This window comes from Procambarus clarkii, chromosome 23 (genome assembly GCF_040958095.1).
Source record: "Procambarus clarkii isolate CNS0578487 chromosome 23, FALCON_Pclarkii_2.0, whole genome shotgun sequence".
NCBI lineage: Eukaryota > Metazoa > Arthropoda > Malacostraca > Decapoda > Cambaridae > Procambarus > Procambarus clarkii.
Genome location: NC_091172.1, coordinates 34928634 through 34944630, shown reverse-complemented (window position 1 = coordinate 34944630; position 15997 = coordinate 34928634). Strand labels below are relative to the sequence as shown.

At 43.9% G+C, this 15997-nt stretch overlaps 1 protein-coding gene across 1 annotated transcript in view; it reads right to left on the bottom strand.

Moving 5' to 3' along the window:
• Positions 1–15997, bottom strand: part of htt (huntingtin) — a 154737-nt gene that overhangs the window by 36300 nt on the left and 102440 nt on the right. Inside the window, 4 exon segments of the mRNA XM_045751464.2 lie at positions 3058–3219; positions 8386–8639; positions 11429–11608; positions 13764–13857. Of these exon segments, the coding sequence (XP_045607420.2) occupies positions 3058–3219; positions 8386–8639; positions 11429–11608; positions 13764–13857 (690 nt within the window).

Here is a 15997-nt window from a genome sequence, read left to right as displayed (position 1 = left end):
CCAATAGAGATACCTTATAATTTTGTTATGTTGATGTTCTGAGGCATCACACACTGCTGTTACAAGAGACAAGATCTCACTGGGTTCAAGTGACACGATTATCCCATTCTATACAAGTGCCAAACGAAACCTTTCATAGGTCCCTGCATCGTCATACTGATGCTAGGGTGGCACTATGGAGCATTTAATCAAATCCTAAATGACTGCCAGAAAGTACAGAGTAGTAATTCCATAAAAAATTCAATATTTTATGTCAAGAAGTATGCACAGAGGATCGAGTCAGCAAACCGAGGTTGATGCATTTAATACCCACTCATATGACCCTGTCTCTATACTGTACTTAGAAAATGGATCCATTAAATACGTCCTATTATACTTGAGAGAAAATGTATGACTTATCTCGTATACATATTGTATTTAAGACCTTTGAAAAAGTATTCATATCTATGTATGAACATTAAGTAAGTAATTATCAAAAGAAGGCACCAAACTGGGAAGGCTATGTAGCACCATCAAATGTGCAGATAATCAGAGGGCGCTAAATATCACCAAGGATGCCAATACGAGAACAGAAACGCATAAGGCGAACGATATCAAAAGTATCCAAGTCACCAAGAACACTATCGAGAGACAAGCGACTGCTGGGGACGGTCGGAAAACAAGACACATGCTCGTCCCGGGAGTCAGGACATTCAACAAGGATATGCACGACCATAAGAGGGACAAGGCAATTAGGACAATAAGGAGAAGGGTCTCCTTATTGTCTCCAGAAACTCCAACGAGACTCCAACAAGAGTCTCCAGAACCTCCTTAGGCGAGATTCGAGAGGCAGAAATCCTCCGAAGGGAAAAACCCAAGGAACCCAAGAAAACCCTGAACCAAACCCGGGAAAGAGCCGACCCCAAATCATACTCATACAGGGAAGGAGGGTAAGAAAACCCCTCCCCCTGCAACAACAAGTCCCACAAAGAGGGCACCAACTCCCAGTGGGATCAAAGGTGGCCCAAGCCCCCCAGGTCAACTCCTGGGGGGCTCCTAGCTCCAGGAGCCTCCAAACCCAGGACCTGGGGCAGAGCCATCCTCCACACACACTACCCCTGAAGAAAAGGCAGAGTCCAGTGGAAAGGTAACAAAGAAAGGGGTCTGCTGCTGGTAGGACCCAGAAGCAGGAGCAGGCGGCTCGAATGCCTCCGTCCCCAACGCGAAAGGGGCAGCCTTTGAAGCTGCCCAAGTCTCATCACCAACTAAATTACCCCATCCCGACTCCAAAACCCTCAAACGTTTTAGAGCCAGGAGCAGGGATAAGGGGGGGGGGGAGCTGGGTGAACAATGCCAACCAGGGAAGGACTGGGAAGTGCGAACTGAACCAGAATCGAAGCGACCAACACCCCCAAGTCCGGGTCTCTATAACTAAAACGGGGCAGCCTCAGGGCATCAGAGTGGGCAACCAACCTAGAGCATTGCAGCAACCTAAACCATGCATGCATGCAACATGGATGCCGCTTGTACCCGAACCTCAGTGTCAATAAAATGGGTAAATTGGAGCACTAGCAGAGAACGTGTCTCGCAAGACTCCGAGTCAAAAGTGTCGTTGACCCAACAGGCAGCATGATGGAGGCAAAATAGGTGACCGTCGCCCTGAGAGAAGGGCCCAGAGCAACCCACCAATAGGGAACCAAATAAATTAAACCAAACTAACCTGTCTCACGACGGTATAAACCCAGCTCACGTTCCCTATTGGTGGGTGAACAATTTGGTTTAATTTATTTGGTTTAATAGAAGGCCTGGGGATACTCCCCCCCCCCCTTTTTTTTCTTTGTAGGGATATTCCTGCACGGGCCCTAAACCTCTGGCTGGCACACTAAGTGTTGCTTGTTTCTGTTTTACTTGGGCGGAGTATGAATATTTATGACTCATATGGTCGCTTCAGTAAGATTTTGCCCCACGTGTTTAACAACTTCTTCTGCTCTGTTGAATCTAATTTGAAATCTTATGATATGATACCTCTCTTGATCAGCTGTGATCAAAACATGTCTTATTAGTATAATTATCATTACTATTCAAATTCATTACATCATTTTCCACATTCATGGAGTATTAGCATGGAGAAATTTTATAGATATTAAAAGTTAAGAGGCTTCAATTACTTTTAGTGAGAGAAAATTTAGGAATGATAGGTTTCCAGGCTAATCCCACCAACTCTTAGTACACGGGATGGGAGGTGGATTGATCCACTTATTTGGGGGTGAAGGGGTATCTACTTCCCTATGACAGTAAATCATTAGTATTGTTATTAATCACACTATTATTATTAATCTAATTATCATTATTATTATTATTATTATTATTATTATTATTCCTACTCAAATGATAAAAACATGAGAAAGATGAGAAAACTTTGTATATAAAAATATTAACATGAAAGTTGAGTCAATGATAAGTTTATTCTTAATTTCCATGCACAAGAAAGTCAACTTCTAGAGTATCTTCAAAGAGTATCTATAGTGACTGAATAGCTGCATTACTTTTGGTCAAGACAAATACAAAATACTACCTAAAGCCATTTTTTGTGCATCATCAAACTGCCTGCTTGACAGCCATGCACATTATTGTTGCATTCATCTATACATCCAATCATATTTAATTTCCAAACACGTAGGGAAAAAAATTAATACCAAGCCTCGAGGAGTCCATTCTTTTATCTTCCAAATATATAAATTGCTCATCTATCACTTTGGCCATCATTTTCCATCAATAATTCAGAGTCCATTCCCCAGAATACCCTTGTTATACTTCACTTGCAGCAGTTCTTATTAGACCACTTCCAAATTAATCTACAATGTTCCACCATCTATTCCCTTTATAATTTCAACCTTTTCTAATTGACTTTTCTGCATGTGTTATCATCCTATGGCCCCCTATCTAACATGCTCATGATACAAGTCACTATACTGTACTACCATCTAAACATTTAGTTTTAGTTGATATAAAAGAAGATTGACTGGATAATAAGAACTCTTGTTAACATGCTCAAAATATAGCTCAATAAATATTGACCTGTTCCTAACAAGTTGGAGGTACCAGTTGAGATCCAAGCGAGTAGTTGTAGTTGGTGTATGATGAGACTGACTGGGCAGTGGGGGCTCACTGCTGGGGGGAACATGGACACCGTGAACCTGGCTCAGAAGCCGCTGCAGTAGGCCATACAACTGTCCATATCTGAAAGAAGCAAATGGAAAATCAGATGGGAAATTTAAAAAATAAATTATGCAGAAATAAGAATTGTCATAATTTATTGATATACAGGGGTACCTCAGTTTAAGAGTTTAATCCGTTCCAGGAGACGGCTCATATTCCGAAAACTCGTATTCCGAAGCTAATTTCCCCATAAGAAATAATGGGAAATGAATTAATCCGTTCCTGACTACCCCAAAAACCCCACATCAAACTAAATTTTTATACCTAATTCATCTAAATAAACCTACAAAACTATGTTCAAGTTATTACTTACCTTGCTGTTGAATGCTGTAGGCGTATGGAAGATGGTGAGGAGGTGGGAGGAAGAGAGGAGTTACTGTTTGGAAGGGCAGTCCCCTTCCATTATCACATCAGGCAGTGAGGACTTCACTGGTGAGCACACACTGGCACATTTTGCTTGCATACTACTAGGACTTGTTTGTCTTACTAAGAATCTGTCTAAAGACACTTGTTTTTCCCTACATTTTAACACTTGTCTGTAGTAAGACATCACATTGTCATTTAAAAGGTCAATGCAACGGCCTGCTACAGCTTTATCTGGGTGAGTTTTTTCAACAGAACTTTGCAGTTCTTCCCATACTTCACACATTTTCTTAATCAAGAAGGGACATCCTCTACTGCCTCTACTCACAGCTATTTTCTTAGGTTGAACCTTATCAATGGCTTTCTTGAGACCCATGGCGAGATATTTAATAACAACTTTTATGCTCAAATGGCCAAAAAACCGACATAAAACTGTAAATACTTGTGAAGAATTCAGGAGGGATAGTCACTGGGCGGGAGACAATGGTAAACTGAGGGGCGGAGGGGCGACGATCGCCATACCACCACGCGCTAGGTCGCCCTGAACGCGTATCAACAAACTCGCGTTCCAAAGGTAACCCTTGCCTTCCAAGACACATTTTCCGAGGAAATCCGGCTCGTATTCCGAAAAACTCGCATACAGGGACACTCGTGTTTCGAGGTACCACTGTACAGTAATGTATTTAAAATTAAAATAACATAGAAGCTGAGAGGACATGGAAATTATTGTACAGTAACTACAAGGCAATATATGATACAACTACCACATCTGTTGTTTCCTCTTGGACATGGTGCAGGCATACACATTACCTGCCCTCAACAATGACAATCTTACTATTTTTAAAAAAGGATGTATCTATTTAAAAGAATATCTATTAAGGTATTGTAAATACTGCTTACAGTTTTCCTTAACTATACACAACCTGGAGAGAATCAAAACAACAAACTAAAAGCCAAGATGGGTAAATGAATTAATATGATAAAACATGGACAAATGGAATTAGGAAAAAACCCAACGTTGAATGTAACGAAACACCATTTTCTGGGTGAGCCCCGGAGGCTCCCTGGAGCTTATCGGGCTAATGTATGTTATATTAGACCGGGACATTAGCTAAGGAGTTCAGACCTACCAGGGACCAGTGCCAGAACCTGGCCCCTTCATAGAGGTTTCAGGGAGCAATGACCCCTGGAAAACCCCCTTGTGGTTGGGGTTTTCAGTATCTGCCATCGACCGGGGTCAGGCACCCAGAAAGGTAGGCATGACAAAACAAACCCCACATGGTAAAAACTAAAACAAAAACCGAACAGAGGTAGAAACTCCCTACAATCCGAAGGAAACAAGTAAAAAAGCAAACATCACGCTTTACTGCTGCGCCGATCGTCCGCACAGCTCTCCACGCCCTGAGAGGGAAAGGGGGGAGCCCCGGACCTACTGCGCCGGCTGCCTAGCACCAGTTCGCAAGCTCATGTCAACCGGGAAAGACGCTTCTCTGGCCTCAGTTTCCTAGGCGGTGTTTGCATTGTGTGGCGTTCACTGCCGTGTGTTGTGTTATGCGGTGGCCAGGAGTACCTCATCAGTGCCAGGGCTGCATGCGCTTAGTGGCTGACTTCCCTAAGCGCCCTGTGAGTACAGCCCTTGCGTTACAGGGTTATCTTCCCTGGGGCGTTCGGGAACCATTCCCGTAGAGGTTCTTGCTGCTCGGCATTTGCCTCACCCTTGGGGCCAGCTGGGGCTTGTGGCCCTTGTTTGGCCCTGGGTAGGGACTGGTATTGTGCTGGTTAGGGCAGCAAGGTGTTGCACGACCTGCCACCTAAGCGGCGACCTGTTCCTGTTGCCTCTAGAGAGGGTGTACTTTTGCAGGGTTTTCTTTTGTTTTTATTTTCATTTGCCTAGTGAAGGTCTGCCTAGTGTGGCTATAGTTCCACTGGTAGTGTTTGGCAGCCCTCTGCTAGGCCCCCATGATTGTACACGTCGCAGGGGTTTTCAGTGTTATACTCTACCCCCTTGTTATTTTTGGGTGTTTAACCGATTAGCAACACCTTGCCCGTGTTTCCCGTAGTTGTTACCCCTACGGGCCCTGGAAACCCCTGTCGAGGCTCGGTGGACCATTCTATGTGTCTTCTGGGTTCCAACCCGTCTTGTACGGGATCGTTGGTTGCTGTGCCCTTGTCTCCGGGTGACAGTCGCCATTTTTACCTCTGTCATGCTGCCTGCTGGGTCACTGACACCTTGACCTGGAGTCTTGCGAGATAGATTCTCTGCTTGTTCTCCAGTACTCTCCTGATGTTATTACTGTTCAGAGTACAGGCGGCATCCGTGTTGCAGGCTAGGTTAGGTTACTGCAACACGCTAGGTTGGTTTCCCACTCGGATGCCCTGAGACCGCCCCGTTTTGGTTAGGTGCTGTTCACCCCTTTCCCTCCCTGTTCCCGGCTCCGGACCGTCTGTGGGTTTCGGGGTCGGGGCGGGGTTTAGTTGAGGCCAAGACTCGGGGGGTTTTGAGTGCTGCCCCATTCGGGTTGGGGACAGAGGTTTTCGAGCCTGTTCCTCCTGCCAAGGCTTCTGGGTCTTACCAGCGGCCCTTTCTTGCTGCCTTTCCCATGGACTCTTCCTTTTCTTTAAGGGCGGAGGGCTTGGAGGACGGCTCTGCCCCGGGGCCTCTATTGCTGGTTCCCGGGGCTGTGGGGGATGCCTGCTAGTAGTTCTGGGGTGGTTTACTCCTGCCTGGGTTTTCTGCTTCTGGGCGGAGTTTTTCGCCCATCCAGTCTGCTTGCTTCCCACTTTTGCTGGCGTGTTTTCATATCTTTTGCGTCGGTCACAGCCCTCTGTTCTGATGGCCATATTCATTTGCCGGTTTCCTGGCGTGGCCACAGGGCAGCGTTGCGGTTTGTTACCCTCATAAAGGATGTTTCAATTTCATTCCACACCCAATTTTCTGTGGTCAGTAAAGTAACCAATAGTGTGAGAGAGACTTCCAGTTACATAATGAAGGAAAACAGGACAGATTTAGCTCCCTATTTTGTCGAGGTATTGTATTTCTTATCAGTTGTCATGGATATGATAAATTCAGCTGAAAATCAAAACCAAATATAGATACAGTGACACCCCAACTTACGATCACAATCATACAAATTTTTTGAGTTACGACGTATGTTTCGTTGGAAAATGGGACTGAACTTACGACCGCGTCGTCCCCTAACGACCTTTGTTCATACACGTTTGGGTCGACTGCATGCGTGTTCCTGTTGGCCCAGCCGACCCCGCCTCAATTTACCAGAGTCGAGCGCTTAGTGACAATCGCGCTTTTTATATGACAATCAACGAATATGTTTGACAAATTAAATTATTTTTGTGCTTTTTGTTTTTTGAACATAAATGTAACTATTATATATCACACCATGGGTGTGATATATAAGAAAGTATATAAAAGTCAGAGAAACCTTACCCAAGAAAGTCAGTGGTAAGGTTCAACCTAAGAAAACACATGTGAGGATACCTTGAGGTTACCTTGAGGTGCTTCCGAGGCTTAGCGTCCCCGTGACCCGGTCGTCGACCAGACCTCCTGGTTGCTGGACTGATCAACCAGGCTGTTAGACGCAGCTGCTCACAGCCTAACGTATGAGTCACAGCCTGGTTGATCAGGTATCCTTTGGAGGTGCTTATCCAGTTCTCTCTTGAACACTGTGAGGGGTCTGCCAGTTATGTCCCTTATGTGTAATGGAAGCGTGTTGAACAGTCTCGGGCCTCTGATGTTGATAGAGTTCTCTCTCAGAGTACCTGTTGCACCTCTGCTTTTCAACGGGGGTATTCTGAACATCCTGCCATGTCTTCTGGTCTCATGTGATGTTATTTATGTGTGCAGGTTTGGGACCAGCCCCTCAATTATTTTCCATGTGTAAATTATTATGTATCTCTCCTGCCTGTACTTAAGGGAGTACAGATTTAGGCTCTTTAGTCGGTCCCAATAGTTTAGATGTCTTACTGAGTGGATTCTAGCAGTAAAGGATCTCTGCACGCTCTCCAGATCAGCAATTTCTCCAGCTTTGAAAGGGGCTGTCATTGTGCAGCAGTACTCCACTCTAGAGAGCACATCGGTATAGCATCTCTAGTGTGAAAAGTTCTTGTTATCCAACCTGTCATTTTTCTTGCAGTTGTAACGGCTACTTTATTTGCAGTTGTAATTGCTACTTTATTGAAGATGTGTTCTTTAAAGAACACATCTTCTTAAGGTAGAGAAGAGGTAAGGTCTTCCAGCATGAGTACACCCAGATCCTTTACATTGCATTTTCGTTCTATGTTATGATTTGCCTCTCCTCCTCCTCTCCGTCTTCCTTATGCCAACAAGAGTCCTCATTCAAGGCAAGATATACATACTGTATTATAGTGTTATTCGGTATAAAGTGTATTTTTAAGTTAATACATTTGGGGGTGTGGAATGGATTAATTAAAATTACATTATTTCTTATGAGAAAATTCGTTTTGACTGACAAATTTTCGACTTACGACCCGTCTCTGGGAACGGATTAAATTCATAAAGCGAGGCCCCACTGTACTGTACCTCTGAACAAGTCAACTTTACCACTGGAATGAACAAATGTGTCCTGTAAATAGTGTACAAGTATTTGTATATTGTAAATGTATTAGAAATATAGTTTTATTATTATATAAATATGATAATTAATATTAGTATTAATATTTATAAAACTAACAATATTATAATACTAATAATAATAAAATATAGGTATTAAATATAAATATAGTTTTGAAGGGGCAAATATTTGTTATTAATGGAACACAAATATTCATCCTTGCTACATAACGTACCGCTTATCAAGGTTATTTTCCTTCATGTAACTAGAAATTTTGGTAAGATCTTCTAATGGGAGCTGAATGAGAACCTGTCCTGGAGGCACAGCCAGCAGGAGGTGCAGACGCTGAGTCGCCAATGCACACGCAGCCCGAGTCACTACCAAGTACGGCAATGCTAGTAATCGTTCAACTATGAAGGTTATCAGAGCACCAGACTGTGAAATGTGAACTCCTGATACCAGTGAAATTATGTGCCCACCATACTCTGCCTGAAAGAAAGACTATATTTAATATTAAATATGATTAGATTGCAACACAAATTTCTTATTTTCTTCAAGTTCCTTTAGGTAAATAGATGAATATCATTTTTAATATATCTAAAGTTCATTTCCCGTATTATTTACCTATCGGATCTACTCATAATTGGGAAAATAACAAGCGTTGAATGTAATGAAACGCCATTTTCTGGGTGAGCCCCGGAGGCTCCCTTGATTATCGGATTGATATTAGCTAGTCAGGGGCTTCGTTGACTGGAGTTCTGCCTAACGGGGACCACGAGCCAGAACCTGGTCCCCCCTTAGAGAGGCGCAGGGAGCAATGGCCCAAGGAAACCCCACTCTTTTTGGGAGTACTGTATTCTATTCTGCATAGAATAGAGAAAGAGACCCCCTGTACTGCAGGGGGTCTCTTTAGTCCTTGGCTCTTTGGGGCTGGTCACTTCGAATAGCTTGTCTGCTGGTTTCTCGGGGATTAGCACTATGCAGTTCACGTCCGGGGAGTGTCCAACGTCCTGGTGGATGGTCTGTCTTGATTCATTCCTCTGTCCACCGAATGGACGATCGACACCGCCTTTTTCAATTGTCTTTGCCGGACGTTCGAGCCCTCAGATGTGGACCTCTCCACATTGGCATGGTTGAGGCATCTCCAAGTGTATGTGGCCCCCTTTCCCGACTGCAGGGCCGTCTCGGTAGATGCTTTTTCGGCAGGACTGGTAGAGGTGGGGTTACCAGAACTCCTTCGGGTTCTGGCTCACTTGGAATCTTATCACGGGAGAGTTCTCCTTGTGGCACCCATGGTGGCTGGACCAGCCTTGGTTTCAGTCGCTGCTTGCTCGATGTCCAAATCTGGCGCATTTTCTGCAACTCCACCTCTTCCAGCAGATCGAGCTAGTCAGGTACCTTGCTGGTTCGATCTACTCCTCTACTCTTCCCGTCTGGTCTTTTTGACGTGTGTGTATCACCATGATCAGGTGACTTCATTAATGGTGTCCCACCTGTGGTCTTCGTCTCGGCAACAGTATGAAGTCCCTTGGCATTCCTTTCGCCATTTCCTCTCTCTTTGTAAGTTGCCTTCTGTTCCTATTCAGGTTGTTTTGTCCTTTCTTTCTTGGCTTTTTCAGGACCGCCATCTTATGCCAAATACTGTCGCCTCTTATCGTGTGGCACTGGTGGAACTACTCCAGCTTGTGTTTGGGATGGATGTCACTTCTGCCTCATTTCGTAAGCTTTCTCATACTTTGTTTCACCTCTGGCCTGCTCATGCGCCGCCAGAGCCATTCTGGTCCTTGGACCGGGTGCTCTCCTTTCTGTCTTCTCCTCAGTTTGTGGTGGTCCCTTCGGTCAAAGAATGCTTTCAGAAGTCTTTGTTTCTGTTGGCTTTAGCCTCTGGGGGTCGGGTTGGTAAGCTTCATGCTCTCCTCTGGCGCAGGGGTTTCTGCTTGTTTGGTCCTGGTGGACCAAACAAGTCCACGGTTGCAGCCGTCTCTTCCTTTTATGGCGAAGAATGATAAGCAGGCTTCTGGAGGGGTCCGTGAGTCACTGAAGCTTGGTTGGTTTGACCGGGAGTGCAACATGAGTTGTGTCCAATTGCGGCTCTTCACCATTACCTTTGGGCCTCGGCTTCTGTGTCCGGGGACGTGCTTTGGGTTGATCCGATTTCACTCGCTCTCTGTTCCAGGGCTTGTGTCTCTCTGGTTGTCCCCTGTCTATTCTCGTGCCCATGATGTTCGTAAGTATGCTGTTCTGGCCGCTGTGTTTGGGAACATGTCCTGGGCTGAGATTTGGGTACGGGGGTTTTGGAGGTCGAACAGGGTCCTGGCCGTCCGTTATTTGGTGAATGTTCTGGGTCCACATCTTTCTTGTGTGGTCTTGGGCCATCGGTTGCAGCTAATTGTCTCATCTTCGAGTTGAGGTAAGCGGAGCTGCCGCCTCAAGGGGTAAGTCCCTCTTTTACTTATTTTTGGGTTTGTAGCTCCAGGAAGTCGACTGTGCTCCCCACAAAAAACAGGGTTGTATGTAATGAAACGCCATTTACTGGGCGAGCCCCGGAGGCTCCCTGGCACCCTCCCTCCCTCCGGTCGACGGTTTCGTTTTCACTAACTGTCTCTGAACTAGGGAGTGGGCTGCCGGCCAAGGGGTCTAGGGGCACCCCCCCTCCCCGAATGGAATACTCCCCCAAAAATGTGGGGTTTTGTTGGGCCATTGCCCCCCTGTGCTTTTCTGAGGGGGCCAGGTTGTGGCTCGTGGTCCCGGATAGGCAGAACTCCAATCAACAATCAACTGAAGCCCCAGATTAATACAGTATAACTAATCAGTAACTAATAGCTCCAGGAAGCCGATGAGGCTCCCCACAGAAAGGTAATAAATGATGAGAAAGATGCCCGTCATCATCTCGGATTCAATCCCCCACTCCCACCAGTCAGTCAATACAATCTCCCACCAGTCATACAACACAATTTCCCCATACATTCTTAAAAATATCTTGAACTGAGAATGTGCAATACTTTGTATATTTCAAGCAGTATATATTGCAGTCAATTGGAAAATGGTTGTCATTTACAAAATTTGTATTACTGAACACTTTTTGGAAACCTGTGATTTATTTAGCGAGGCTCACCTGTACTCAGAGCTTGCTGGTACTGTATCTAACCAAGTCATCCATAGTCTGAATACACAAACAACATAAACTAAACTGTCCTACACCTCCTTGAAACAAAATCTTTTGGCAGTAGGAAAATTACATCTATCCACTTTCTAATAATTGAACTACAGTCTTCTACCTTTTGGACATATTCACACCGAGCATGGATGGCTTGAATGAGGAGTGCAGAGGCTGCTGGTGATCCGTGGATGGACTGGATGAGCGTATGAATTGGTGGCTCCGTATGGAGGATAACCACATCACTAATGTGCTGCACAACGAGCCAGGTTAACCACTCCCCTTCCTGCATGTGCCGTACCTGTTGGGGGGGGGGGGGAAAATAGTTTCCATTACATCCATGAACTAAGAGTTTACATATACTAATTATCCAAATACAGTGATAAAACTCTAAACTCCCACAGGTACAGCTTTAGGTACTCATTAAGGAAGAATAATGCTCTACCCGACAAACTCCACTTCTGACTGTTACGGCTGAACAGAGCACAGCAGAGTACTGTTGAAGTGCTGACAGCAAAGTAGAGAAACAAAGTTGATAATTAACTTGTTATGGAAATCTCTTGCTTAGGCAAAGAGATTGTGCCTATTCCTTTACCACCTATTCAACAACATATCTTCATACTCAAGTATAAGATATGGCAACTATAAACAACAACTATAATATGTGCTGAGAAGCCTGTGTCAGGAGCAGACACCCCCCCCTGCCTCCACCCTCAAGTACCCGAGACACCGAGACACTACTGAGAAAGCCCCAGAGGATTCCTGAAGCTATCCAAACTGATATGTGCTATATTAGTTTGGGGTCATCAGTCACAGGAGTCCTTATGCCTACCGAGGACCAAGAGCCAGAACCTGGTCCCCTCAGAGAGGCACAGGGAGCAATGGCTTATGAGCACTTGACAATGTGACGTTAATCTGAAAATAGAGCAGAGGCTATTCTGGCTGGTGTTGTGCCAATCACATTAAATAAAAAAAAAAGTAAACTAAAGTAAATAAGACTGCTGCTGACCTCTACACTGTGAGAGCTGCAGGTAAAAGAAAGAGAAAAAACACTTAAAATATTTAATACAACAAAATGACTTTAATAACAAGCAAAACAAAGCCTCTCATCAACTTGGCGAGAACACAACATAAAATATATAAGAAATATAAACATGTGGCAGTTACGTTACTGGCAAAACAGAGGTGCAAAACAATGCAATATACAAAAGCTGTACGCATCTACTATTTCCTGGGAAGGCTACAGTATATGTTACTGCTTGAGAGCATGAAATGTATTCTGAGGACTGGTCGTAGGTGAGCTGCTTATATATGCTGGCCAGGCCTAGTGTAGATGGCGCTGATGTTGCAGTTAACTATCGGCTGGCAGTATTAAACAACCAGTTAATAACTGGTCGATCGGTGGGGGGGGGGGGGCATCTGTCTAAACACGGAGGTGTCTGAGCACATATTTTTGTTGTCATTGACTGATTGATTCCTTATATTGGAGCAAGCAGATACATTGGTGAATAGGCAGTAAAGTGAATAGGCAGGATCTTCTGCCTAAGCAGGAGATTACCGTAACAACATTTAAGTACTTTATGTCATAATTGCCATCGACCGGGAAAGGACCCAGAAAGGTAGGCGAATCAAAACAGGCCACTGTCTGTTGTCAGTGGATTAACCTCGTGCAATCTACATCCTTAAAGATAAAAATAACTCCCCCAAGAGAGAAAGCCAACAAGCAACACTTCATACAACTAGTACTCCCGCTCGTTAGTGTTACCCCCCCCATCCATAGGGTTCACCCAGAAAATGGCATTTCATTACATTCAACGCTGGTTTTCTGTGGAGAGCCTCGTCGGCTCCCTGAAGCCAACTACCCAAAGATAAGTAAAAGGAGGGATTGTAAAATGCTTCTTTCACCCTGATGCCCCTGGTACCTAGCAGTAAATAGGTACCTGGGAGTTAGACAGCTGCTACAGGCTGCTTCCTGGGGGGGATGTAATAAAAAGAAGGCCTGGTCGAGGACCGGGCTGCGGGGACGCTAAGCTCCCAAATCATCTTAAGATAACTTCAAGATACATTCCCCCTATAGGCGGGGGGTTAACACTAACGAGCAGGAGTGCTAGTTGCATGAAGTGTTGCTTGATGGGTTTCTTTCTAGGGGAATTATTTTGATCTTTTCAGATGTAGATTGCACAGGTTACCAAGACAGTGGTCTGCTTTTGATTCGCCTACCTTTCTGTATCCTTCCCCAGTCGATGGCAATTATGACATACTGTACTTTAAAAGTAAAGTGCTCATAGACCATTGCTCCCTGCACCTCTCTGAAGGTGCCAGGTTCTGGCTTGTGTCCCTGGTAGGCATAAGGACTCCTGTGACTGATGACCCAAAACTAATATAGCACATATCAGTTCGTATAGTTTCACGGATCCTCTGGAGCTCCCCACAGGAAACAACAAACTGCAACTTACCACAAATTCTGAGAACACAAGAAGTCCACATCTTCTTAAGAATTCTAAAGACAAGCAGCTGGATGGTCCACTCGCTTCACTCACAATAGAACTGCTGCAAAAAATTCCTTTGGGGTTTTATTTATCAGCCTACTTGTCATACAATATCACTACCAACTAAAATTTTATCGAAAGGCAAGAATCTCCTTGTTTCTAAGTGAACTATTTACACTATTTTGTTGATTTTGAAATTTAGTGGCAAAGAATTTTGAACACTTCCTTTTATTACAGGAACTTTTGAAATTTCAAACTCCTACAGTGTTACTTACAACTTCTGTTAAACTCACATATTACAGTAGTTGGCAGTAACACATATCAGCAGGTATTTTCTATTTACAACATGAAAGTAGATGCTTATCATCCCTATGTTAAAATAGCTAGAATGTGAAGTATCTAATTAGTTACATGTTATAAAGGAAAATTAGGTTGCCTTTAAAATGGTAGAGGAATAAAGAGGACGGAGGAATCACAAATACAGTTATTAATCCATTTGTTAACCAAGTTAGTAAGATGCTTCAGATGAAACACAGAACTTGTAAGCATCAGGTTTAGCAGCATTCCATCAGAGTATTATGAGGAAGAAAAAATTGAACAATTACATGCATTTGTTTTCTTTACTCTAGATATAAACTATTAACATACTTACAAAGCTACTTTTCCAACTCTCTTCACTAAATTTAAGAAATGTATCATGGCATTTGTCCACGCTCTTTGTATGTCAGTGTTTTATGAATCTCACAATTAAAACTATGCAATGATTTCCACTTCAACTCAAGTACACTGCACTCGAGGCCATTTTAATTTCATACGTGTAGTAACTGAACAGATCTCAGCCAGATTAACCCTTTAGTTGCGCAAGACATCATATGATGCTTTGAGTGACTTACAGTAAATTGCGCTCGGCATCATATGATGCTTTGGATTACAGCGCAAGATTTAAATGGCCCGCGGATACACGGGGTTCACCACACCTTCATTCGGGCTCTTGTAAACAGATGCCATTTTTTAACAAAAATCGTGTGCCAAATTCCCGGGTGTGAGGGCCTCAGTATCAAGTGAGCAACCTAGCCTGACGCACGCAGCATGAGGTCACAGCACTGCTGTTCAGCTTGTGACCACAGCATTGCCTAAAAATGACATAATACACATGTTCTTGCTATTATTTAGCAATGATATTATTACAAGAGCCCCCTTGACTGTGATAAAACTGACCAGGGTTCTGATAATAGCAGGATTGTGGTGATATTTAGCACTGTGCTCCATGGAGGGAGGAGTAATGCTGTGGGACGGAGGGCGGTGGCGTCGTGTTCCGACTGTGTGTGGCCACCTTTTATTGACTGCACTCACCATACCAGCTAAGTGGTTCGCTATGGTGAACACAAATGTAGATACTTATATATAATGTGTGTATAGAGTGTAATAACAGCAATAGGACTAGGTTGGGAGCCACCATTTTGGTAAGGGAGGGCGTCGTCTGCACGACTTATGTTGTTTACTGGTGATCACTATGGTCTTTGGGCACCATACCAGTTTACTTGTACATGTATGGTGAATAAAACAGGTAGATATTTATATATAATGTGTGTATATAGAGTAATAACACCACAAACAGTATTGTTGGAGGAGAAATATTAGTGCGTCTGGCCTTGAGGGCGGCCGCCACCAGCTGACTGTGTAGCTATGTCTTTGTGCCTTTACTCACCATACAAGCTTAGATGTACAGTTATGGTGAACAAAACATGTAAATACTTATATATAACATCTGAATATAAAAGCAAAAACAGTATGGTGGGAGGAGAATGGTGGCAAGTCAGGTGAGGTGAGGGAGGGAGGGAGTGGCAGCCAGTGGTGGGCTGCCACTGCCACTGCCATTCAGCATACCAACTTAGTGGTTCGTTATGGTGAACACGAATGTAGATACTATATATATAATGTCTGTATATAGTGAATAAAAGCAAAAACAGTATGGTGGGAGGAGAATGTGGGCGAGTGAGGTGTTGAGGGAGTGAGTGGCAGTCACTCCTCGTTACTTTTTGACTCATAATAGCAACTTAGTGGTTCGTTATGGTGAACAAAACATGCAGATACTTATATATAACCTGTGTATATAGTGTAATAACCGACAAAGTATGTGTTCACTGCTTTATGAACATATTAATTGAAACAACAGTATACACACCATATTTTTGAGTAGA